This window comes from Narcine bancroftii, chromosome 12 (genome assembly GCF_036971445.1).
Source record: "Narcine bancroftii isolate sNarBan1 chromosome 12, sNarBan1.hap1, whole genome shotgun sequence".
NCBI lineage: Eukaryota > Metazoa > Chordata > Chondrichthyes > Torpediniformes > Narcinidae > Narcine > Narcine bancroftii.
Window position 1 is genome coordinate 44,841,532 of NC_091480.1, and position 25,421 is coordinate 44,866,952.

The following is a 25,421-nucleotide window of genomic DNA, read 5'->3' on the forward strand; positions in this document are numbered from 1 at the left end:
CATAAATGCATCCTTACCCAATGTTTATTGTATCCAAGATTCAAGTGTGATCATGTCCTCACTGAGAACAACACGGAATACTCCAGCTATGGCCTAACCAATGTTTTAAATATGAACTATGAATTGCCTACGTTTATAGTCTATGACTCAGTTAATGAAGGTAAATATCCTATTTACCTTCTTCACCACTAAAAAAAATAGCGGCACTGCTGGAGCTGCTGTTACGGCAGTGCTGTCGCTGGTGCGGACCTGCAGAGAGTGGATGGAGACACAATGATCCCTCGCATAGTCCAACATTCCAGTCCGACAGCCATTGGGTCAATACAGGCTTTAAACGGCCTGTTAAAGAAGCCTGAGGGTGGTTTCTTTTAAAATCCTGTGACTGCATGGTCTGGGCCCAAGATAGCGGCTCTTATGCTTGGCAGTGGCCATCGGGGGTTGCAAACTCCAGGGAAGCACAGGACTGGTGCAGAGCACCAGAAAATGAAGGAGAAGAGATGATCCATGGGATGGTGACCACAGCAGTGGACCACCACTGAGAGACTGAAGAACAGAGAGGCAGCGGGCTGTTGGTGACTTGAGGTGAGAAACTCATTCAATCCACAGGCTGCTAGCGATTGCAGCCAAGGGACTTGAACCAGGCTGCGGACTGCTGGAGACGGGATGAGGCGGTACCAGGTATTGAAGTGTGTTAAGCTTTCAGATCCTGTCAGAGGTTTGGATCTGGTACTTGGGTGGTTGATGGTTTGGACTAAGGTTTGTCTGGGAGTGCTGAAGATGAATCAATGGATGAATCTCTGGGGGGTCATTTTTGTTTCTCCTTCTCGGTTTGCAAGGGTACTGGGCAATTTCTGCTGATGGTGAATCTGATAGTGGATTAACCATTAGGCTGAATAGGCTGAAGCCTAGGGGCCCAGAAGGTAAGGGGGCCTGTCAAATAACAATAGAAATAAGAGATACACAATAGAAATGTTACTTTAATTATACCAAAGGGCACTAAGCCATATTATTAAAAGTATTTTAAAATTGCAACAACTTATAGCTTTCAACACTCCTGTCAATTGGCTTTCATCTATTCACTGAAATCAAAATAACAATGGGTCCACTCAGTGCGGTTGCTCAATGCAGGATCAATGGCCATCTTCGTTACCCATAATCCCCAAGCAGCTAGAACCGCTCTGCATTTCCCTGGCACTAGCACTGGCAGAGTGATTCCAGCTGCATGGGGGATTATGGGTAATGAAGACAGCCATTGATCCTGCATTGAGCTGCTGCAGTTCTCCCTGCCACCTGCAGCCACAGGCACTGCAGGGGACTGACATGGATCACATGCTGTGCGAACACAAGGTATGAAAAGAAATCTATGTTCAAACAGTAAATTGGAGAGGGAGGGAGAACCCGAGAGGCGAGATTTTTAAGTAAAATGTTTTTTATTTAAAAACTGAACTGATTTGCAAATTGTTCCCCATAGTTCAGATAGGCCAAGGGGAGGGTTCGGAGTTAACTTCGGGAGCTCTGGTCACCAGAGCACCCAACGCCCGAGTCCAGATTCCGAACCCTCCCCTGTCCCTTCGGCCTACTGATATATTCCATATGAGACTAAAACCACTGTACAATATGAAGCATTGAGGATGCTTTGGCCTCCCAGGCAATAAATCGTGCTTTGCTGGAATTAAATATTTTTTGCAGCTGTTTTCATGAATTGCAATTTTTCACTTTTTTTTTCCAAAAAGGGAACATTTTATTTCATATTAAGTGCAATGATAATGCTTCGGTGTTACACATCTGCTACAATTTGCAAGGAGCTCTGTAATAACCTGTGAATGATAATGATATGGAAAAGTTTGTGGTTGTATTGAGGCTCTGGTACCGTCTGCCCGGCCAGCCCCCTCCCCCCCAACCCGTGCTCAGGCCAGCATAGGGCGCAAAATAGACTGACATCAGCCCTGGCGGTTTGATGAGATGCCAGAGTGGCCCGATGAGGTGACGGAGCTGCGCTCTGGTGAGCTCTAGCAGCACTGGACCCCTGATGGAGATATTAAATTTGAGACAGGAATTGAAACATAATAAAATGTGTACTTGCTTTGATGACGCTAGTTCTGCAGGTGGGTGGGTGGGTGTGGCTCACGAATGCCCTCCCCCCTCATTACACTGACACTGGGGTGCCTTATTAAAGCTCAGTTTAGGGGACCACTGGATGAATCTTTGTCTGCTTCATGGTAGATCTAAAGAACTTTCATGTTTTCTGTTTTATTACATGACAATAAAATAATCTTGATCATGATCTACTTATGCTGCCACCTTCGCCTTGTAAACTAGGGTCCATCTGTTCCTCAATTCCTGGGGTCTTCCAATCATTGTGTCCTACCTTTAATTGCCTTTCACAAGTGGATCACTCACATGTATCATGATTAAATTTCATCTGGCATTGCTCTTTTTTTTCCCTGTCACCTCTCATCATCCTGTCACTTAATACTGTCATCACTATCAACAACATCAAAATTTTGTATCATCCGCTAGCACACAAATTATGACTTATGACTTCTCTCATCTTCTTGCTACATTAGAGAACAATTGGGCCTTACAGTCTATCCAACCTCTCAAAGCAATTCCATTCCTCCCACTTTAGCAAACTATTATATCTCACATCTATCAACTCCACTTAGTTAGACGAGGGGTAATTTACAGTAAGCAATTAAGCACATCTTTTGGATGTAGAAGTAAACCCAAGCATTCAAGGAAAAACTCATCGATACAAGGAGAATAGACAACACCAGAAGTCAGAATTTAACCCAGGTCACTGCCCAGTGCTGCCCCATTTATGTCTTTTCAGATGTGCATTAATTTTTGCTGAAAATGTTCCTTGAATCTGTTAGGATTTTTACATAATGAATTCTACTTAATTGTACAAAAATAGATTGCTCTGGCGGCCTGCTGTGGTGGCGATTGAGCCGGCGCTCTGGGCAGTAAGCGCAACCAAAGGCCAACTGCCCGTGCAGCAGTACTGGCCTCAACAAGCAAACCAGCAGGTGAAAATCATGCTGGCCTTGCTGCACAGCCAATAGAAAGGGACACTGTGTGGAGAAGAAGGGCGTTGTTATCAGGGTTAGGGTTAGTGAAACCTGCTTTTGTTATGCATGTTGTGACATCAGCCAAGGGGGACCACGGCGGGAACAGTGCAAGTATAAAAATCAGGCCCGAGCCCCAATAAAACTCATTTAACCTGACTACACTATGTGTGCGTGTCTTCTTTCGAGTAGCGCGCGGCTACAATTGGTGACCCCGACGATTTAGATGACATCTCAATCCAGCGATGAGTGAACAGGTAGCAGTCAACGCGGTTGCTCTCAAACTGCCAACCTTCTGGATGAAACAACCATGCGTATGGTTTGACCAGGCTGAGGCACAGTTCCAGGTCCAGCAGAATCCACATGCTATTACCACGTGGTGAGCGCCATGGGCCAGGACATAGCAGGCTGGTTAGCCAACATCATCCAGGAGCCCCCGTCGGAAGGCACGTACACCGCCTTCAAGAACTTGCTGATTGAGACCTTTGGGCTCTCACAGCATGAGAGAAGGGGGATATCTGCTCCACCTGGACAGCCTAGTGGACAGGACCCAGTCAGGCCTCATGTTTATCAGGCCGGGATGCTGGACCTCCTGGGAAAACAAGAGCCCTGCTTCATATTTGCATTCTTGGAGCAACTGCCCAAGAACGTCCAACTGCTCCTGGCTGACGTGGATTTCAGAGACCCCTGGAAAGTTGCAGCATGAATGGACATTCTGTGGAAGCAGAAGACAGAGTGCTCAGCATTCGTGGGGCTTGTCACTAAACCCTGCAGCCTGACCCGCTCAGGTGGTTGACCAGTCCCGCTGGCAGACATGTCCACAACCTCAGATGTCAGTACCCTCATCTCGTCCTGGGTGATACAGTTCCGGATACCGTCCACATCACATCCGACAGAGGGGCCCAGTTCACCTCCAGTCTGTGGTCTGACCTCGCCAGCCTGTTGGGTGCTCAGCTGCATCACACAACAGCTTACCACCCACAGTCCAATGGGTTGGTGGAGCACTTACACAGGACCTCAAAGCCGTGCTCATGACCAGACTCTAAGGACCCAACTAGGTAGACGAGCTACCATGGGCGCTGTTGGACACCCAAGGAGGACCTCAACACTTCTTCGGTCCTAGGAGAATTCGTACTATCCTCAGGCAGACAGCAGGACAACATGGCAGCATTCCTCAGCAGACTAAGGGAAAGAGTCAGCACCTGGCCCCGATTCAACCTTCCAGGCACAGACACGCAAGGACTAACATACCCCAAGACCCGCAGGTCCATATGTTTTCATTTACAGGGGTCCACATCGTCCACTGCTTCAGAGGCCATACGAGGGTCGGTTCCAGGTCATCCGCAAAAACAGGGCCATGTTCGAGCTGGAGGTCGGAGGCAAGACAAAGGTCTTCACCACAGACAGGCTAAAGCCAGCACATCTGGACCCAACGGGCCTGATCAAGACACCAGCACCACATCAAAGAGGGAGGTCACCGAAGGCTGCAGAGACTTTGCCTATGGGCACCAAGGACAATAACAAGGTCAATACCACCGGTTCTCCAGGGTGGGGTGGGGCATGTGATGGGCAGCGGCGGCGGTGAGTGCAACCAAAGGCCAGCAGCCCGTGCAGCGGCACTGTCCCCAACAAGTGAACTGGTGGGTGAACAGCAAGGGCAGTTCAAAGGCCAGCGACTCCAAAATGCCGTTGGCCTTACTGCATAGACAGGGACAGCACATAGGGAAGGACATTGTTATGCAGGAAAGTATCCATGCACAGGAAACCCGCTTTTATTATGTTGTGATATCAGCCAAGGGTGGGGGGGGGGGGGGGGGATGGCACAGTGCGGAACAGTACAATTATAAAAGTCTGGCTTGAGCCCGAATAAAATTCAGAGCTTAACCTGACTACGTGTGTGTGTGATTTTGAGTAGTATGCGACTATAGTGCAATACTTTCTTGGAGTAAAACCACACATTGCTGGAGAGGCAGAGATACATAACTTACGTTTCAGGCTTGACCCCTTCATCAAAGTATGAGAAAATGCCGGTGAGCATCAGAATAAAGAGTAGGAGGAGAAAGGGGGGTGGCAGAGCAGGATATAATAGGTGGAGAAGGGAGGGAGGGGACAACAGCACTGAGGAAGGGGGGTGGGGGTAGAAAGGCAGGGCTGTGTAGGTGAAAGAAATGGAAAGGCCAAAAGTGGGGAAGGGGGAAGAAAAGGCAAGGTTTAATGAAAAGCAGTGAAGTCAATGTTCATGCCATCTGGTTGGTGGGTGCCCAGACAGAAAATAAGGCGTTGTTCCTCCAATCAGCGGGTGGTCAGGGTGGGACAGTCACAAGGCCATGGATAGGCATGTGAGTGCAGGAGTATGACACAGAATTGAAAAGGTTGGCCACTGGAAGGTCACTGTGGTTGCGAATGGAGCAGAGGTGCTGAGCGAAGCGATCTTCCAATCTGCGACCGGTCTCTCCGATGTCAAGAATGCCACAAAGGGTGCACTGGATATAGTAAATAAGTCCTCTGGATGTACAGGTGAAGTGTTGCTTAACATGGACCGTTTGGGGCCATGGACTGTGGTGAGAGAGGAAATATGAGCACAAGTGTTGCATTTCCTGAAGGCACAGAAAGGTGCGAGAGATGCGATGGGTGGGGAGGGATAAGTGCACGAGGGAATCGCGGAGGGAGAGGTCCCTGCAGAAGGCCGAGATAGGAAGAGAGGGAAAGATGTGTCTAGTGGTGGTATCCATTCTGGCAGATGATGTGTTGGATGTGGAGGGTGGTGGGGTGGTAGGTGAGGATGAGGGGGAAATGGAGGTGGGTGAGGGCTGAGTCGATAGTGGTAAAGAGGAAGCCATGTTTGTGGAAGAAGGCAGACATTTCAGAAGCTTTGCAATAAAAGGCCTCATCTTTGATATCCTATGACCTTGATGATCTTAAATGATGCCATGGAAATAAATCAATAACTAATATTGTAGGAGCAAATTTAAAACTTAGTTCAGATTGTTTAGAATTGTTGAGCTGTTAAAAAAGATAGCACAGCTAAAATATAATTTTCCTAATCTTCAGTAGGAGTCCTCATAGAAGCATTCTGAATGTTGAAAGGCACAGACAGCATAGATGTAGCAATATTATTTTCCATGGTAGGGGAGTCGAGAACAAGAGGGCACAACTTCAGGATTGAAGGGTTCCCATTTAAAAAAGAGATGCAGGGGAATTTCTTTCACCAGAGTGATGAACCTTTAGAAATTTGTACTATAGACAGTTGTGTTGTACTGACAATAACCACACCGGCAGTGCGAGTATAAGACAGCTTTAATAAACTAATATGTACACTAAGAGGTCTTGTCTCTCTGCAAGACGAACCTGGAAGGCTAGACTGTAGCTCTGGACTGCTTTATATACAAGGTCACCGGGATGACCCCTGGTGATCTAGTGGTGTAATTTTGTATCACCACAAGTTGAGGTTCCAAGACGCTGGGTTATTTAGCGCATCTAAATAGGATATCAAAGGTTATGAGGAGAAGATAGGGGAGTGGGGCTAGTGGGAGAATGGATCACATCATGATGGAACTGCACTCAATGGACCAAATGGCCTACTTCTGTTCCTATATCTTATGGTCTTATAATCACATCTGGTGTTTTTTAAAAATCAATATTTTATTCAATATGTCTAATAATTGATAACCTATGATTATTACTATTAGGTAAAGCCATTTATCTAACTTGTAAAATTTGTATTGGACATCACAAATAACGGAAGAGTCAAACTAAATTAAATTATACTTCAAATTTAAAACTCAGTTACTTACAGTTTATTAATTCATTAATTTGTTCTGCAGCTTCATCATAATTTTCTTCATAATCTTTAGCAAAATTAAATAACAGATTCGCCTCTTTTGTGTCTTGAGGTTTCCAGTGCAGAAAGACAAAACTCAGCATTAACGTACTTCATATTCTGAATAGTTAAAATTTACAGTATTTTTTCTGATCAATTTTAACTGCACTTTAGTTTTTTATCTAATTCAATCATAACACATAAAGTAAAATCATCTTCTAATTTCTTGATGAAACAATACTAATAGATATAAAGCAGATGCCACGTAGTTTAGGACCATAAAGAAGTTGAGGGAGCTAACCTTGTCAAGTGATTGCTGAATTGATCAAATATTAAGAATATTAACTAAATAGGTGAGCTGGTCAATTCAGCAAACATCTGGCAAGATCAGCTCTCTTTTCTACTTCAACTGATTTATGAAGGAATCTGAAAAAATAAATACAGTAAAATCCCTGTTATCTGCAAATCAAGCAACCAGTGCCTCAGGCAATCAGCAAAAAAATGTGGAGGTTTTACTGTATAATGCTGGAGATGCACAGCTGGTTATTCTGGATTGATGATCACGAGAAGGGTCTTTGACCTAAAGCTTCAAATTTTTATCTTTCCACAGATATGTTTCATCTGCTGAAAGTTTCCAATATTTCTGTTTGCATATTTCAGCCCCAATTGAATCTGGAATAATTTTCTCCTGTGTGGCATATGTTGATTTATACATTGAAATACATCAACATACATTGACGCCAAAGCAGGGTTGACATCAAATGAAGTTGTATGAAAACTAGTTTAAGTATGAAAAACAGATTTCAAATATTCACTAATTTTTGATTTTGACTCTAAAATTGATAAACCTTACCAGGATTTGTTGTAATGATAGTTTTAGCAATCACCGTGGCAGTCATGCTGTTGCGAAAATGATCAAAATTGACTCGCACATCAGCTATGAAAAGTACTGAAAAAGGTACAAAGATCTAACATCAAAAGTATTAAAAGCATTCTGCAGAATTCTTATGTTCAGGATAAGAAAAATATATTTAATTCAAATTAATATATACAGTACCTGTTTCCCTGGGCACCCATGTCTGTGCAAGCTGTATTGATTCATTATCCCAGCTAGGAGAATATTAAAAAGATAACTGATGTTTATATTGGTGGAAGACATTTTCTCCTTCCTGTTACAGAATTAACCAGTATTTGGCTTTGTTTCAAATACTGTTCTAAACAATCATGATAATTATCCTTTAGTTCAATAAAAATTGTACAATTTTAGAAGATGTATTGCCACAAATTATTAAAAGCACTGTAAACTTGAAGAAACTAGAAAATAAAATAATCAGACACAAATATTCCACAGTAATATTAAAGTCAGACAGTGTCAAATAGAGATAATGTTCAATTCTTCTTGGAATGGCATAAATAATATTCTTAAGGCCAAAGAATTGCAGATTATGAGGTTGGCTGGTAGTATCTGAGAAAACTATTGGATTAAATTAACAGGGTGGGATTTATCAACCCCAAAGGGATGTCACTAAGGGATTACATGAAATAAGTTTTATATAATACTACAAACTTGAAAAAGCCTGTACTTTGTGTGGATTGATCAAAACTGGTAGTGATTATTTGAAGTAGTAGTACAGGGCTAAGGATGGCAGGATTAATAAGTATAACATCAAATAGACATGCCATTCTCAATGGGGTCCATATGAACATCCTCCTTGGGGGCCTGAGAACATTTAAGAGGTGGCCACAGGCTGCAATCCTTAGTGGGGGGTGGGGGGTGGGAGGGGAAGGTATATAGGGGGCATAGATATTGAATGGATTAAAGATTTTTTGAGGAAGGAAAGGACTTTGCTCCTCGCCTTTGATGTTATAGTTCTCAAACGACGCTAAACATTTTGAAGGTTGTAGGCATTTGGAAACAGCATAGAATGACTTAGAAAAATGTTGAAAATTAACTATTGTTACAAGATCAAACCAACAACCACAAAGAAGGCATATCACACAGGGGTAAAGATGAACAATTACTTTATTAACAAAAAAAAATTCACCTTCAAACTTTAATTCAAAAATTCCCCCTTTTATAACAATGCCCACTGGTTACTACGCAAATCTCTATAACAGTGTAAAACTAATAAATTCCCCAGCCCAAATATGATATGTAATTAAAGTCTAAGTTATACTTCCAACCAGCCCACAGAAAAACTTAGACACAAAACGCCGATCTCAACCGAAGCAAAGATCATAAACAAAATTCTGTTTGTTTGGGGGAGGGAGGGAGGGAGAGAGAGGGAGGGAGGGAGAGGGAGGGAGGGAGAGAGAGGGAGGGAGAGAGATGGCTGGCTGGAGTGTTTCACCTGAAATAAAGGAAACAAAAGGAACTCTGCGGTGACTTGCAGAGGAAGAGGTTATAATTTGGGAAAACTCTGATGGGGCAAATTTCTTCTGCAAGACACTGAAGTGGCTGATCAGAGAGAATCAGTTTGTGTGTACCCAACGAGCAACTAATCTCTCTCTGAAACCAACAAGAATCTTCCTGAGTGGTAACCAGTTACCTTTAATCACCAGAGCTTGGTGAAAATTCATAAATGTTAAATTCTGTGCACAGTATAAGAATTGCCTTATACCAGTGAACTTGGAGTGAGAATTGAGAATAGACAGTGAATCAAAGAACTTTTCTGAACTTAAACACATTACATACATGTGTGCTTAGAATTAGAAGGGGGTTAAGTTAATAGTAAAAGGTTAAATTTTGATCCTGTTTTTATGTTTAAAGAAAATTAAAAATGAATTTTGTTTAAGTGACCATTTGTCTCGGTGAATTTCTATTGCTGCTGGGTTTTGGGGTCCTCTGGGCCAGTAACAGGTGATCTTCGATTATCATTATCTAATTTGAAGCCTGACATCAAAAAACATGCACAGGAACATCAAGCTCAAAGATCTCATTAAAACTTTAATTGAAAACAATTATTTTTTAAATTTATTTTTATTAAGTTTTCACATTGTTGAGTTTATGACTCATTGTGTACAAAGCAATGCACTCTAAGAATCTTTTTAAATTAAAAAAAAATATATATGCTCATGTTTTCTTCTTTCCTACACATTCACTAAGACTGATTTCTTATTGTCTGTTCTGGAATCACAAACCACAGTCCACAAGAGAGAAGTATGGAAGAAACCAACTAGATTTGATTACTTCACAGAGAAGATGGCCCATAACTTTGAGTTCCAAGGCTATAGCCAATAAAAGTCGAAAATGGCTGAAATAGACTATTATAGCTAATTTCACTTAAATGTTAGAATTCAACATTAGAACCTTCAAACTTACTTATAAAGCTATTGAAATTTCTAAACAAAAATAGACTGACCAGTTCATTAGGAATGAAGGTACAGTTTCATCAAACAATTTTACTTCACATCGTTGTCCTTTTCTTTTGTCAGCTGTGGTAAAATTCTTCTGCTCCCCTACCTTAAACAAAAGTACTTTTCTCAATGTTAAACGATTATAATGTCAAAATTACATCAAGAGATTGAGAACAAACTGGTGTTCTTTGAAGATTCAATCTTGCTTAAATTGAATATTTTAACCTTAAATTGAATTTTACTTAAAGGTGTTTCCATAGGATTTATTTAAAACCAAATAAAAGCCATTATATCACACTAATGAAAACATCAATTTTTGACATATAAATCTGCTTTCTGATTAGCTGTCAGGTTCAGTAAACACCTGGCAGGATCTGTTCCCTGTGTTGCTGCTTCTGACTTTCAAAGGGCAACCAAAGCAGATAGTGACACAAAGAAAAAGTTCCAATTGAGAAAGGAACTTAACTAGACACTGCAAAACAGATATTAATTAGAACTGGGAGACACACAAATCATTCTGCAGCTTGAACAAAAAACTGGGGATACGTGAGTAGGAACTGGAGAGTGAAGCTTAATATGCTGATGTAATTAAACATGGTTATAAATATTAAATGTTAAAAAACCAAAATCTGAACAAGCATTGTAAACAAAAATTGTTCTTGATTGTATACATTAGTTGTCATGCATTTATAGTACATGGTCAATGTAAAAATTAATACACGATAAAACCATAAAAAATTCTTGCTTTGGTTGTGCATCAGTTGTAGAGCTCAAGGTTCTCATGGAATCATAAAACACTGCATAAATGCATATTACTAGGGAACTATGAAATCCTTGCATTCCTCATGTCCATTCTGCCTGCTTCAAGGATATTTCTTTACTTGGGTTGGAACATCAGTAATGTAACAATGTGCAGCAAAATAGAATATATTTGAATAATCTGGAGGCATGTAAATGGGGCAGTAAAGTTTATTATCATCTGATTGCACATATACTACCCAATGAAACAGCCTCTCTCTCTCCAGACCAGTGGTTCTCAACCATTTTTCCCGAAACTGCACTTTAATTTTTCCAAAAAAAAAAATGCCCCACCATTAGTGGAAAAAAGTTATATATTCAAAAGAAGTTTTAATTAAATCATTTACTGCAAATGTATTTCAATGCAATTAAGATTGGGAATACACTGGAACACATTTCATTTTCAACTACTTCAATATGTCACAATCTCAAACACACGTTTGACAATTGTCATCACTTCAGTTGGAACCTTTCCCCTGAGGCTGGTGCAGATTTTTTTGATTCGTTTAGTTTCAACCTTAAATCTCCACATTCTGTAATTTCCTGTCGCATTCTCTTAGCTTGTAGCAAATCATTAACAGCACTGAAGCCACATTCTACTAAATAAGACAATGGAAATTTACCAATAGTTCTCTTGCTGAAGTAGTCAAGTTTGGGTATTTCTTTTTGATCTCATTAGATGGCCACATCATGGTTCCTTTCACTTTGAACAGAGTTTTCACAGATTCATCATGTTTCAACTCAGATAACTCCTCTTGGTATTGGACAGAACTTCAGATAAGTTGACCAGCAATGCGGAGTTAACCAAGAAAGAAAATCCATTGCTTTTAAAATCACAAAATCTAGCATTGAAGTTGGTCACCAATATTTTCAAATGGTCAGCAATGATGTTTGTAGTAGCATTAGTTTCCTCACACTTATTTAACCAATAGAATTGACTGAAATTTCTTGCAGAAATATTCATTTGGCATAATTCTAGAAGTGCCATGAATGCAAATATCTTTGTTTTTGCATTGCTTGTTCAATGTACTTAGTTTCCCAAAAATATCCATCAAGTAACTCACATAATCTTTGCCATCTGTTGTGAGCAAGAGCTTTATTTCTGATTTGTCCTTCAAATACTCGCTGAGGAGATCAAAAAGCTCCATAAACCTTTTGAAGCGGTTTCCCTTTGACAACCACCTTGACCCACGTCATCTATTCTGTTGCAAACAGTACTATTATTCAATGGCATTGCTCAGACATCTTTGTCATCCTTTTGCAGAACTGTTTTGAGAAACAATGATATTGCGGGTTTAATCAGTTCCTCCCCAATCGTATGATTCTTCCCATGTTTTGCTATCAGCAGAAAAATTTCATAGCTAGCTTCAAGGGGATGATTCAGGGGTGTAGTTTGCGCAGGGAATAAAGAAGTGACTTTTTTATCTATTTCAAACTTCTCTCTCAGTGATTTAAAATATTCCAATTTTGAATTGACATGGTTATGATGTTTTACCCTCAAATGAGCTTCAAGACAACCTGTTTTCATTGATTCATTTTCAAAGTCTGTTGGCATAATAATCATCGTGTACAGCAGATATAAATTCAAACTTCAAGAGCTAAACTGAATATTGATGAATCTTTTGCTTGCTTGGTCTGCTCATTTTGAATATACAACAGCTCGAGCTCCCTGAAACAGATTAATCAATATTTTATAATGACTTAGAATTGAAAAATGTAATAAAAGTAATGATCAAAGGAAGAATACTGACTCTAAAAAAAAATGAAAAACACGAGGGTAGTTTCTGACATATTTTCTCACAGAGAGTGCATCAAAACTGCCCTAGCCTCGTGCTTTACTTTCTAGTGTCCCTATTTTTTCACCAAATTTTGGTGTCTCCCTCAGGCTGGCAGCTGGGGCGGACCCCCCCGCCCCCCGCCCGCCCCCCCATCAATACGCTAGTGCACAAAGATACTTATAGATACAGGTCTCACACACTACTGAACTGAAAAAGTAAAGGGGTATGGATGACATGATTGTTGAGATAATTTGGAATCCTCGTCATCAATGAGATAATTTGGAATGGATGATAATAAGACCGGTCAGAAAAAATATTATAAATGTTAACCAAGGATAACAACAGTTAAGAGAAACAGGACCATAAAAACACGTTATGAAAATAAAAAGAGATTTTACTTGGAAGTTACCACAATTGTGTTGGACTGTGTGGCCAAGTCACATCTTTCTCACCAACATAATGAGTTTATTTTTTCAAACCAACTTTTTAATGATTTCCCAAAATATTCCTATGCCCCCCCAAAATATTCCCACGCCTCACTATTTAACCTTGAGAATCTATGGTGCAGGCACATAAACACACAATTCACAGTACATAAAAATCACATAAATAATCAAAATAAATATATGTAAATATTTGAGATGATTGTCACGGTTACAGGATACTATTTATCAGTCCATAGCCTATAGGAAGAAGCTATTCCCTAGCCTGGCAGTCAAGTTTAAGTTTATTATCATCTGACTGTACAAGTACAACTGGACAAAACAAGTGTTCTCGAGTCTTTGGTGCAAAAACATGCAAACATACATTCAGACATAACGCACAAAAGAAACAATACATATGTAGTATATATACAGTATGTTTTTGATTATCTGAACACTGGATATTTTGGGTAACTGAGAAATGGCTTTAAGCAACCTAGTAATATCAGCAGAATACTTGTATCCACAGTTAAACAACAACAAACAGCAGAAAGTTTTTTAAGCATGAATAATGTTTAATTCTTACCAAAAAAAAAAGATCTCTGCTAACAAAATAAGATAAATGCAGCAACAAATACTAGAATTTCTGCTCGACAGTTTTTTTTCCCCAATGTTTCCTCCAGTGTCATCTACCTCATTAACAATCAAATATGTTCAGATAAATGAGAATTTTGGTAAAATGGTTTTCGGATAATTGGAAACATACTGTATATGTATATATAAAAATAAATAGATAAAAATTGTTAAATAAATAGTAGAGTCTCGGGTTTGGAGGGTTTGTATTAGCAGTTCATCAATTGTTCAGCATTGTTACTGCCTGTGAGAAGAAGATGTTCCTCAGCCTGGTGGTGGGGCTGATCCTGTATCTCTACCCCGACGGGAGTAGGTGAAAGATGCTGTGTGCAGGGTGAAAGGGATCCACAATGATTTTGCGCCCCCTCTTCAAACAACGATCCCAGTAGATCTCATCGATGACGGGTGAGAGAGACATAGTGACTGCTTTTATGGTCCTGTGGATTGACCTCTGATCCAGTCCTCTACAGCAACCGTACCATACTGTGATGCAGCCGGCCAGGACATTCTCGATAGAGTTCCTGTAGAAAATTGATAGGAAGTAGGTTGGTAGCCATACTCACCTCAGTCTTCTCAGAAGTACAGTCATGGTTGTGCCTTCCTGACAAATGAGGAGATGTTGCGGGTCCAGGATTGGTTGGCAGTAGAACGTTGAGCACCGTCATGTTTGAGCACTGGCGCACCTCAGGACTATGTTTGCAAACTTGATGACTGTTGGAGCTGGATCTGGCATTGCAGTTATGGGTCAGTATTGTGAACAAGAGAGGGCTGAGTACATAGCCCTGAGGTGCGCCAGTGCTCAAGCATGACGGTGCTCAACGTTCTACTGCCAACCCAGACAGACTGTGGTCTTTCCATTAGGAAGCCCAGAATCCAGTTACAGAGAGAGGTGTTAAGTCCTAGTGAGGACAGCTTCTCCACCAGCCTCTGGGGAAGGACTATTAAACACTGAGCTGAAGTTGATGAACAGCAGCCTGGCATATGAGACGTCGCTTTCTAGGTGGGTCAAGATGGAGTGGAAGGACAAGGCTATAGCATCATGAATGGAACGGTTCCATCTCTAGGCCATTCCAAATGTGTCCATTGTCTATGGGAGGTGCACTTTGATGAATTTCATCACCAGATGCTCGAAACAGTGCCATTGGGTGGTAGTCATTGATGTATACTACTGTTGCTCTTTTTTGGTACCAGGATAATGGTGGTTATGATGCTCTTGTCCCTTCTTTTTAATGATAGTTGGTTGAAGCTATTATGTGCTGGGTCTTCTATAATTCCTTGAGCCCTCCAGACAGCACTCCCAGTAAATCTCATCTGTGGAGCAAAGGGAGACTCCAGTGATCCTATCAGCTGTTTTAATAATCCTCCATACAGACTTCCAGTCTGATGCTTTGCAGCAACCATACCACACAATAATTCAACCAGACAGGACACTCTTAAATTGTACTCCTGTAAAAAGTTCTCAAAAAGGGTCAATAGCCTTGCCCTCCTCAACCACCTTAGGAAATGTAGGCACTGCTGCACCTCGTGACTAATGAGGAGATGCTTTGAGTCCAGAATAGGTAGTCTCTTATAGGCATAGCAAAGAACTTTGTGCTCTCTTTCCACAATAGAACCATTGATGAGTAATGAAGAATGGTTGACCTTCATCCTCCTGAAGTCCACAATCATCTCCTTTGTCTTGACCACGTTAAGATTCAGGTTGTTGTTTTCACATCATTTTATGAGCCATTCAACCTCCTCTCTGTTATGCAACTCATTATTGTTGCTTATGAGGCCAACTATTGTTGTATCATCTATAAATCTGATGATTCTTTTGAAGCTGAATCTGGTCGTGAGTCAGCTGCATGAACAATAAAGGGGTGAGCCCTGAGTTGCGCCAGTACTCAGTATGATGGAGCTTGAGGTTTGCTGCCAACCCAGACAAGTCTGTGGTCTTTCTGTCAAGAAGTCCAGATTCAGTTGCAGAGATGGGTGTTGAGCTGCAACAAGGTCAGTTTATCCATCACCCTCTGAGGTATTATCTTGTTGAATGCTGAGCTGAAGGCGTATGCTATGTTTGCCTTAATTGGGTATAAAAGCAAGTCAGTCATGTTGCAGCCACACAAAACTTTGGTTAGACCACATTTAGAATACTATGTAAAATTCTAATAGGCCCATTAAAGGAAAAAATGTGGAGTCTTTGGAAAGGGCACAGAAGAAATTTACCAGAATGTTGGCTGGATTAAAGGGCATGAGCTATAAGGAGAGATTGGACAATGCTGAGTGTTTTCTATGGCTTGTCAGAGGCTGAGAGGTGACCTAATAGGAGTTTATAAAATTATGAGTGCCGTTGATAAGACAGTCATAATCTTGCTCCCAGGACAAAAATGTTGCACAGCTTAAACGAGAAGTACAGGATAAGTTTTTTTCAAAAACATACAGTAAGTGCCTGGAAAGCCTGAAGTAGAAGCAGGTATAATAGTAGAGTTTAAGAGGTTTCTGTATAGATGTGAACATGCAAGGAATAGAGGTTTGTGTCATGTCAAGCAGCAAAGTTTTAGTGTAAATTGGGCATTATGTTGGGACACAGACATATGAGTTGAAGGGCCTGTTCCTGTGCTGTAGTATTCTATTGTCCCTGGGCATGTCTGCTCTGCTACCCTGCTTCCAATGCTTGTCCAGTAGTGCAGCATACCTAGAATGACCATCAAAGAAGCATTCAAAATAGGTGAGGACAAGGTGTGCACCATGCACAAAGCAAAACACAGGTTACAAACACAGGCAACCCCAAAGTTCTATCATACCACAAAGTGGAAGCTATTGTAAAAGTGGCTGAGCAGAACTTTAAATAGAAATGCTACAACAGATGAAGGGCTACAAAAATCTGGTTCCCATGTATCTGAACCAAAAAGAACTAACAAATAAAAAAGGGGTGGCATGGTTAGGGCAACGGTGTTACAGCATTAGCCTCTGGGGCTACAATCAGGCGCTGTTTGTAAGGAAATTTGTATGTTCTCTCCGTGTCTGCGTAGGTTTCCTCCAGTTTCATCCCACCCTTCAAAATGCACCAGGGTTGTAGGTCAATTGGGGATAATTGGGCAGAATGGGTTTGTGGGCCAAAAAGGCCTGTTACCACACTGTATGTTTACATTATTATGTCTAACCTGCTTTCAGTTGTTAATGGTCCAAACAAAGTCAGTATCCTAGTTGTCAGGCTTCATACCTGCATAAATATGTACAGCACATGGAAGCGCAGGATTGAACTTCTGTATTTGTGTCATTAATGAAATAAATCTGCAAATTTAGTTGCCTACTGGTCAAAGGTGCTAATTGAGTGAATTTTCAGCCTATGGTGCTATTAATGCAAGTGACTCTAATGAAAAGTTTCAAACAGAGATATAAAAAATAACCACAAAGAAATTCATCCCTGGCCGATTGATCCATTAACATATTGTGCACTCCATATGAAATTTATTCCACAGATATCCATGAAAAAAAATGAAGTGGGAGAGTACAATTTGAGTATACAACATGAATCATACTGTCACTGAAGTGATGATTTTCTTTGCAAAATTTGCTTAGAATAAACCCATATCTGTTAAGTGTTGGTGAACTTATGCAATTGGACATGTAAAAAAAAGTTTTGATCGAGCTACAAGAAACTCACCGATTTTACCGATGCCAGAATATTGATGAGGCATCCATTTAGGCTTTGCCCATTATGGACAATATCTCCAAGTGAATAATAATCCTGGTGGTCTTTCACAGGCAAATGCAACAACGAGAGAAGTCTGGTTTCAACCTCCAGAGCATAACATAACTTGACCGTTGAGAAGTTTTCACTGACCAAAAGTTTATAGGAACTATGTTTGAAACAACAAGCAACATTAATGACAGATGTTTATATGTGGAGAAAAAATCTTTACTGTAATAATTAAAAGAAATACTTTCACAACTATTGTTAATAAAATTTCACTGAGAAAATAATGGGCCCATAGAACACTACAGCACAAAAACAGGTCCTTCAGTTCATCTGGTCTATTCCAAACTAGTTATTCCATCTGACCCCATTGAACTGCACCAGGAACATAGCCCTCTATCACTCTCTCATCCATGTACCTATGGTATCTTTTCTTAAGTGTTGAAATCGAATCTGCATCCACCACCACCACTGGCAGTTCATTCCTATATTCTCACCATTCATTCCTATATTCTCACCACCCTCTGGGTGAAGTTTCCCTTAAACAATTAATCTTTTACCCTGAACCCATGTCCTCCAGGCTCAATGGAGTCCATTTGCATGAACTCTATTTATACCCCTCATAATTTTGTATACCTCTATTAAATCTCCCCTTATTCTCCAACACTCCAGGGAATTAAGTCCTAATCTTTCCCTCTAACATAGCTCTTCAAGTCTCGGCAATATCCTTGTAAATTTTCTCTGCACTCTTTGAATCTTATTGATATCTTTCCTGTAGGTTGGTGACCAAAACTGGACACAATTCTCTAAATTTGTCATCTCCAAAGACTTATACAATATCAACATAACAACTTAACTCCTGCATTCAATATTTTTAATAAGGTGAATGTGGCAAAAACTCTACTTGTGATGCCACTTTCAAGGAATTATGCACCTGTATTCCCTGATAGACTATAAGACATAGGAGCAGAAATAGGCTATTCAGCCCATTGAGTCATCCCCACCGTTTAATCATGAGCTGATGAATTTTCCCCACTCATCCCCACTACCCGGCCTACTCCCCATAACCATTAATGCCCTGGCTAATCAAGAACATATCAATTTCATTCTTAAATACAACCAATGATCTGGCCTCCACAACCACCTGTGGCAACTAATTCCACAGATTTACCATCCTCTGGCTGAAGGAATGTCTGCATTTCTGTTCTAAGTGGACACTCTTCAATTCTGAACTTGTGTCCTCTTGTCCCAAACTCTCCCATCATTCCCACCTTTCTACAACTACTCTGTTCATGCCTTTCAACATTAAAAATGTTTCAATGAGATCCCCCTCGTTCTCCTAATTTCCAATGAATACAGGTCAAGAGCTGTCAAACACTCCTCATATGATAACCCTTTCAATCCCATAACCAGTCTAATGAACCTCCTTTGAACCTTCTCCAACTTGAGTGCACATTTTCTTAACTGAGGTGCCCAAAGCTGCTCACAATACTCCCAAATGAGGTCTCACCAGTGCATTATAAAGCCTCAACATCAGATCCCTGCTCTTATATTTCTATTCCTCTTGAAATGGATGCCAGCATTGCATTTACCTTCTTCACGACTGTCTCAACATGCAGGTTTACCTTCAGGCTATCCTGCACGAGGATACCCAGGTTCCTTTGCTTCTGGGAATTTCCATTTTTCTCCCCATTTAAATGTCTGTCTGTTTTTTTCGACTGAAGTGCATGACTATACGCTTTCCGACATTATATTTCACATCACTTCTCTGCACATTGTCCTCATAAGTCCTTCTGCAGAGTGTTTCCTCTGCACTACCTGCTCCTCCACTTACCTTCATATCATCTGCAAACTTGGCCACAAAGCCATTCATTTCACAATCTAAATCATTAATATACAACATAAAAAGAAGCAACCCCAACACCGAGACCCCTGAGAGCCAATCAGACCACAAAATATTGTATTCCAACTCTTTGCTTCCTGTCAATCAGCCAATGCTCACACTAGTATGGTTCCTGTTACACCATGGGTTCTTTTGTTAAGTAGCCTCATGTGTGGCACCTTGTCAAATGCTTTCTGAGAATCCAAATACACAACATCCACTACATGTCCCTTATCCAGCCAGCTTGTCACTTCCTCAAAGAATTCCAATAGGTTGGTCAAGCAATATTTTCCTTAAGGAAATCATCCTGTCATACGCCTCCAAATACTCCATCACCTCATACTTTACAATTGACTCCAACATCTTCCCTACCACTGACATCAGGCTAACTGGCCTATAATTTCCTTTTTGCTGCCTCACTCCCTTCTTGAATAGTGGGTGATGTTTACAATTTTCCATCCTTCAAACCCATGCCAGAGTACTGATTCTTGAAAGATCATTATTGCTACCTCTTTCAGGACCTAAGAGTGCAATCTATCTGGTCTAGGAGACTTATCCACCCTTAGACCATTCAGCTTTCTAAGCATCTTCCCCCTTGAAATAGTAACTGCTCTCAGTTGCCTTCCCTGGTACCCTTTGACAACTGGCACATTGCTAGTGTCTTCCAGAGTGATCAAAATATTCATGTAGTTCCTCTGCCATCTCCTTGTCTCTCATTATTATTTCTCCTGTGTAATTTTTTCATGGTCTGATATCTACTTTCACCTCTCTTTTATTCTTTATATTCTTGAAGAGGCTTTTTGATATTAATTGTTAATATACTTTCATGCTTCATCGTTTCCCTCCAATGAGTTTTTTTAGTCACCTTCTGTAAGTTTTTAAAAACTTCCCACTAATTTTTGCTTCCTTATATGTCCTCTCTTTTGCTTTCACATTGGCTTTTACTTCGCTAGTCAGACACAGTTGTGAAATTTTTCCATTTGAATATTTCTTCTTTTTTTGGTATGTATTTATCTTGTGCCTTTCCTATTTCTTGCAGAAACTCCATCCATTGCTGCTTTTCTGCCCCCTTTCAATCGATTTTTGCCAGTTCTTCTCTCATGCTGCTGTAATTCCCTTTACACCACTGAAATTCCAACCCATCTGACTTTATTTTCTCCTTGTTAAATCTCAAATTGAACTCAGTCATATTGTGATAATTGCTTCCTAATGGTTCATAGGACATGGAACAATACATGTCCTATGAACCATTAGGAAGCAATTATCTTTGGTCCTCGATGTTGTGTCGACCTATATATTCCTCCCTAAAAAAAGGACTAAACCCTCCCTGTCCCATAACCTTTTATTTTCTTTTCATCCATGTACCTGTTTAAGAGTCTCTTAAATGTCCCCAATGTTTCAGTCTCCACCACCATTCTCAGCAGGGCATTCCAAGAACTCTCTGTGTAAAAAAACTTACCCCTGATTTCTGCCCTAAAATTCCATCCCTCAACTCTGTACATATGTCCTCTGGTGTTTGCTGATCCGGTCCTGGGAAACGGGTGGCTGTCCACCCTATCTATGCCTCTCATAATCTTGTAGACCTCCTCTCATCCTTCTACACTCCAAAGAGAAAAGTCCCAGCTCTGCAAACCTTGGCTCATAAGACTTGTTTCCCAATCCAGGCAACATCCTGGTAAATCTCCTCTGCACCCTCTCCATAGCTTCTACATCCTTCCTATAATGAAGTGACCAGAACTGATCACAATACTGTACCAGAAATTTATAGAGTTGCAACATGACTTTTCTACTCCTGAATTCAATCCCTCTATTAATGAATCCCAGCATCCCTTAGGCCTTCTTAACTATCCTATCAACCTATGCAGTGACCTTGAGGGATATATGGATTTGAACCCCCACTCTTAAGTAACCGACCATTAACCCTGTATTCATTCAGCCTTTGGTTTATCCTTCCAAAATGCATCACCTCACACTTATCCAGATTGAAATCTATCTGCCACTTTTCTATCCAACTCTGCATCCTGTCTAAAACCTCTTGTAACCTTCGACAACCTTAATCTCTATCCACAAATCCTCCAACCTTCGTGTAATCTGCAAACTTACTGACCCATCCATCTGCCTCTTTATCCAGGTCATTTATAAAAATCACAAAGAGCAGGGGTCCTAGAACACATCCTTGCAGTACTCCACTACTACTGTCTGCTTTCTTCCTACAAGCCAGTTTTATTTTATCCTCGCAGACAAGTTCCATTTATCTCATGCCCCATGACTTTCTGGATGAGTTTCTCATGGGGGACCTTGTCAAATGCCTTGCTAAGATCCAAATAGACCAGATCAACTGCTCTACCGCATCAATTTCTTTTGTTACCTCCTAAAAAAACTAAATTAGACTCATGAGGCATGACCCTCCCTTCACAATGGCTCACTGCCATTGAGTAGACTGTACTTCTCCAAATGCTCATAGATCCTAAGCTTAAGAATCCTCTCCATAAGTTTGCACACCACTGACACAAGACACTGCTTTATAATTCCCAGGATTCTCCCTAGTATCTTTTTTTAAATAAGGGGACTATATTTGCCATTCTCTAACCCTCTGGCACCTCCCTTGTGACCAAAGAGGATTCAAAGATCATAGCTGTCTCTTCTCTCACTTCCCACAGCAGCCTGGGGTATACTGCATCTGGCCCTAGGGACTTACTAATCTTGATGTTTTTAAGAGGATCCAACAATTCCATTTCCTTAATCTTCACATTGTCCATCACACAGGCCTGTTTAATTTCGACCTTACCATGATCAAGGTCCTCTTCTCTTGTGAATACTGATGCAAAGTATTCATTTAGAACCTCCCCAACCTCTTCCACCTGCAGGCACATGTTGCCTTCCTTATCCTTTAGTGGCCCCATCTTCATTCTCGTCATCCTTCACATATGCATAGAACGCCTTGAGGTTCTCCTTAATTCTTCATGTCAAGGCTTCCTCATGCCCCCTTCGAGCTCTCCTAAGATCTCTAATAATCTCGGGTGCATTACACAACACCTAATCCAGTACAGCCAAATCCTTAGTGGGCTCATCACCAAGCTGCTCTAAAAAGCCATCTCACAGGCTTTCTACAAAACCTCTCTTGAGATCCAGTTCCAGCTTGGTTTTCCCTATCTACTTGCATGTGACCTTCAGTCATGCCTTTTTTTAAAATTTGCTGTTGCAAATTGTTCTCCACATTTTGACTACTATATACAACAAGCAACAGTGTCTGTTTACCCTTGCTTCCAGTTCTGCAGTATAAAGGATCACTGAATCATTTAAAGATTTCAATTTGATCACAGAATTTTGAAAATACTTTATTTAATGTCCCTCCCTTTTTACCTTAAGCGGGGATAGGTGGTGGTGGCATTACTGAGCTGACTTGAGCTTTTAGGCAGGAAATTTTCTGGGCCTGTATTAAAGGTTTAGTTGATATCAGGGTATTATTTACTGGCTAAAATTATCCCTAATTTAGAGAGGAATTTATAAAAGATGTTGTTTTTATCTTTTGTCCTTTGTGGTAGAGAGAGCATGAACTGTAGTTGAATTTCTTTATGTATTCTGTATATTATAAACCACAGCTACAGCAGTTCTGATCAAAACAGATAGCTCTGATTCAGAGGTTTGCAAGAGTAACCATGTTCACCCAGATAATGGAATTGAGCGGATTTTTTTTAAAATGATGAGAATGAAAAATGATGTTCAGATTTACTGCAAGTTAAAATGCAGTTAGAACAAATAAAAATAGTTAGATAAATGATATGCTGGCCTTTACTTCAAAAACTCTGCCTTACAAAAGTAGGCATCTTACTGCGAATATACTGTACAGAGCCCCGATTATTCAAAACCTGGAATACTGTGTAATCTCGGGTCTCCCAATCTGGGCATGCACTTTTGATAAGAGTGAACAAAGACTCACCAAATTGATTCCTGATAGGGGAAATAATTCTGTGAGGAGAGATTAAGCAGAGTTGACCTATAGCTTCTTGAAATAAAGACAGGAAATGCTGGAAATACTCTGACATCTCATAACATAACATAACAATTACAGCACGGAAACAGGCCATTAGGCCCTTCTAGTCCGCACCGAACCAAACACCCCTTTCTAATCCCACCTCCCTGCACAATGCCCATAACCCTCCATCTTCTTCTCATCCATATACCTGTCCAACCTTTTCTTAAATAATACAATTGACTCCGCCGCCACTATTTCTCCCGGAAGATCATTCCACACGGCTACCACTCTCTGAGTAAAGAAGTTCCCCCTCATGTTACCTCTAAACCTCTGCCCCTTAATTCTTAACTCATGTCCTCTTGTTTTAATCTTTCCTCCTCTTAACGGAAATAGTCTATCCACATCCACTCTGTCTATCCCTTTCATAATCTTAAATACTTCTATCAAATCCCCTCTCAACCTTCTACGCTCCAAAGAATAAAGACCTAATCTGTCCAATCTCTCCCTATACTCTAGATGCTTAAACCCAGGTAACATTCTGGTAAACCTTCTCTGCACTCTCTCCACTCTGTTTATATCCTTCCTATAATTAGGCGACCAGAACTGCACACAGAACTCCAAATTAGGCCGCACCAACATCTTATACAATCTCAACATCACCTCCCAACTCCTATATTCCATGCAATGATTGATAAAGGCCAGCATACTAAAAGCCTTCTTCACCACCCTATTCACGTGAGTTTCTACCTTCAGGGAACGATGTACCGTTACTCCTAAATCTTTCTGCTCTTCTGTGTTCCTCAATGCTCTCCCATTTACCACGTATGTCCTATTCTGGTTCTTCTTACCAAAATGAAGCACCTCACACTTATCAGCATTAAATTCCATCTGCCATTTTTCAGCCCACTTTTCTAAGCAGCCCAAATCCCTCTGCAATCCTTGAAAACCTTCTTCATTATCCACTATTCCACCTATCTTAGTATCGTCTGCATATTTACTAATCCAATTCACCACCCCATCATCTAGATCATTAATGTATATAACGAACAACAATGGGCCCAATACAGATCCTTGAGGCACACCACTGGTCACCGGCCTCCAACCTGACAGACAATTATCCACTACCACTCTCTGGCCTCTCCCTTTCAGCCAATGTTCAATCCATTTGACTATCTTAAAATTTATACCTAAAGACTGCACCTTCCTAACTAACCTTCCATGTGGTACCTTATCGAAGGCCTTACTGAAGTCCATATAGACAACATCCACTGCGCTACCCTCATCCACATCCTCATCCAGAAATTATTTGATGTAAATTCATTAACTTGAACCACTCCTCCTCTTCATGGATGACACCTAACAGCTTTGCATTTTCTCCTATTATATCAGATTTTCAGCACTTGCTATGCATTCTTTTTCAGTACACCCTGGAACTGCCATTCTCAAACTAAGGCCTCCATAGGACTCTGCTCAAAGTTTTTTTTAGCCCCCTTCCCTGTGAAGCAGTTGTTTAGTTGGTTTCTTCCATACTCCTCTCTTACCGAAGACATTAAAATATTTAATTTCAGTCTGTTCCCCCCCACCCCCCCATCCCCACCCTTAAATGTGCTGTGAACCTCATTGAGAATGGCTGCTCTGGAGTATAGAAGAATGTAAAATTTTCATAGGGCTTGAATGTAGATGGTGGGTTGATATTCCACAGGGTGGGATGTCTGGAACTGGCGGTCTGATCTTAAAATAAGGAACGGAGAATGGAATAAATTTCTTTAACAATGGGTAATGAATCTCTGGAAATATCAATCCTGGAGGGCTGTGGAGGCTCACTAGTTTCATGCCAGATGGCTAGATTTTTGGATATTAAAGAAATCAAGGAAAATTGAATGCATAGAGGAAAGCTGTACTGAGATTGAAAATCAATTAGTTTCTTCATACTACACTTGATCTTAGCCAAAAGGCCGATAAGCAATCAGTTAATTTCTTCATGAAATTTTGAGCAAGTGTGAGGCCA

At 40.7% G+C, this 25,421-nt stretch overlaps 1 protein-coding gene across 3 annotated transcripts in view; it reads right to left on the reverse strand.

Annotated features, from left to right (window-relative positions):
• meiob (meiosis specific with OB-fold) overlaps window positions 1-25,421 on the reverse strand; it is a 60,345-nt gene that overhangs the window by 5,289 nt on the left and 29,635 nt on the right. For all 3 annotated transcript variants that reach the window (XM_069905405.1, XM_069905403.1, XM_069905404.1), the window contains 5 exons: window positions 17,523-17,718; window positions 10,251-10,351; window positions 7,946-7,998; window positions 7,742-7,837; window positions 6,863-6,955 (listed from right to left, as the gene is read on the reverse strand). In XM_069905405.1, coding sequence (XP_069761506.1) covers window positions 6,863-6,955; window positions 7,742-7,837; window positions 7,946-7,998; window positions 10,251-10,351; window positions 17,523-17,718 — 539 coding nt within the window. The remainder of the gene's footprint in view (window positions 1-6,862; window positions 6,956-7,741; window positions 7,838-7,945; window positions 7,999-10,250; window positions 10,352-17,522; window positions 17,719-25,421) is intronic.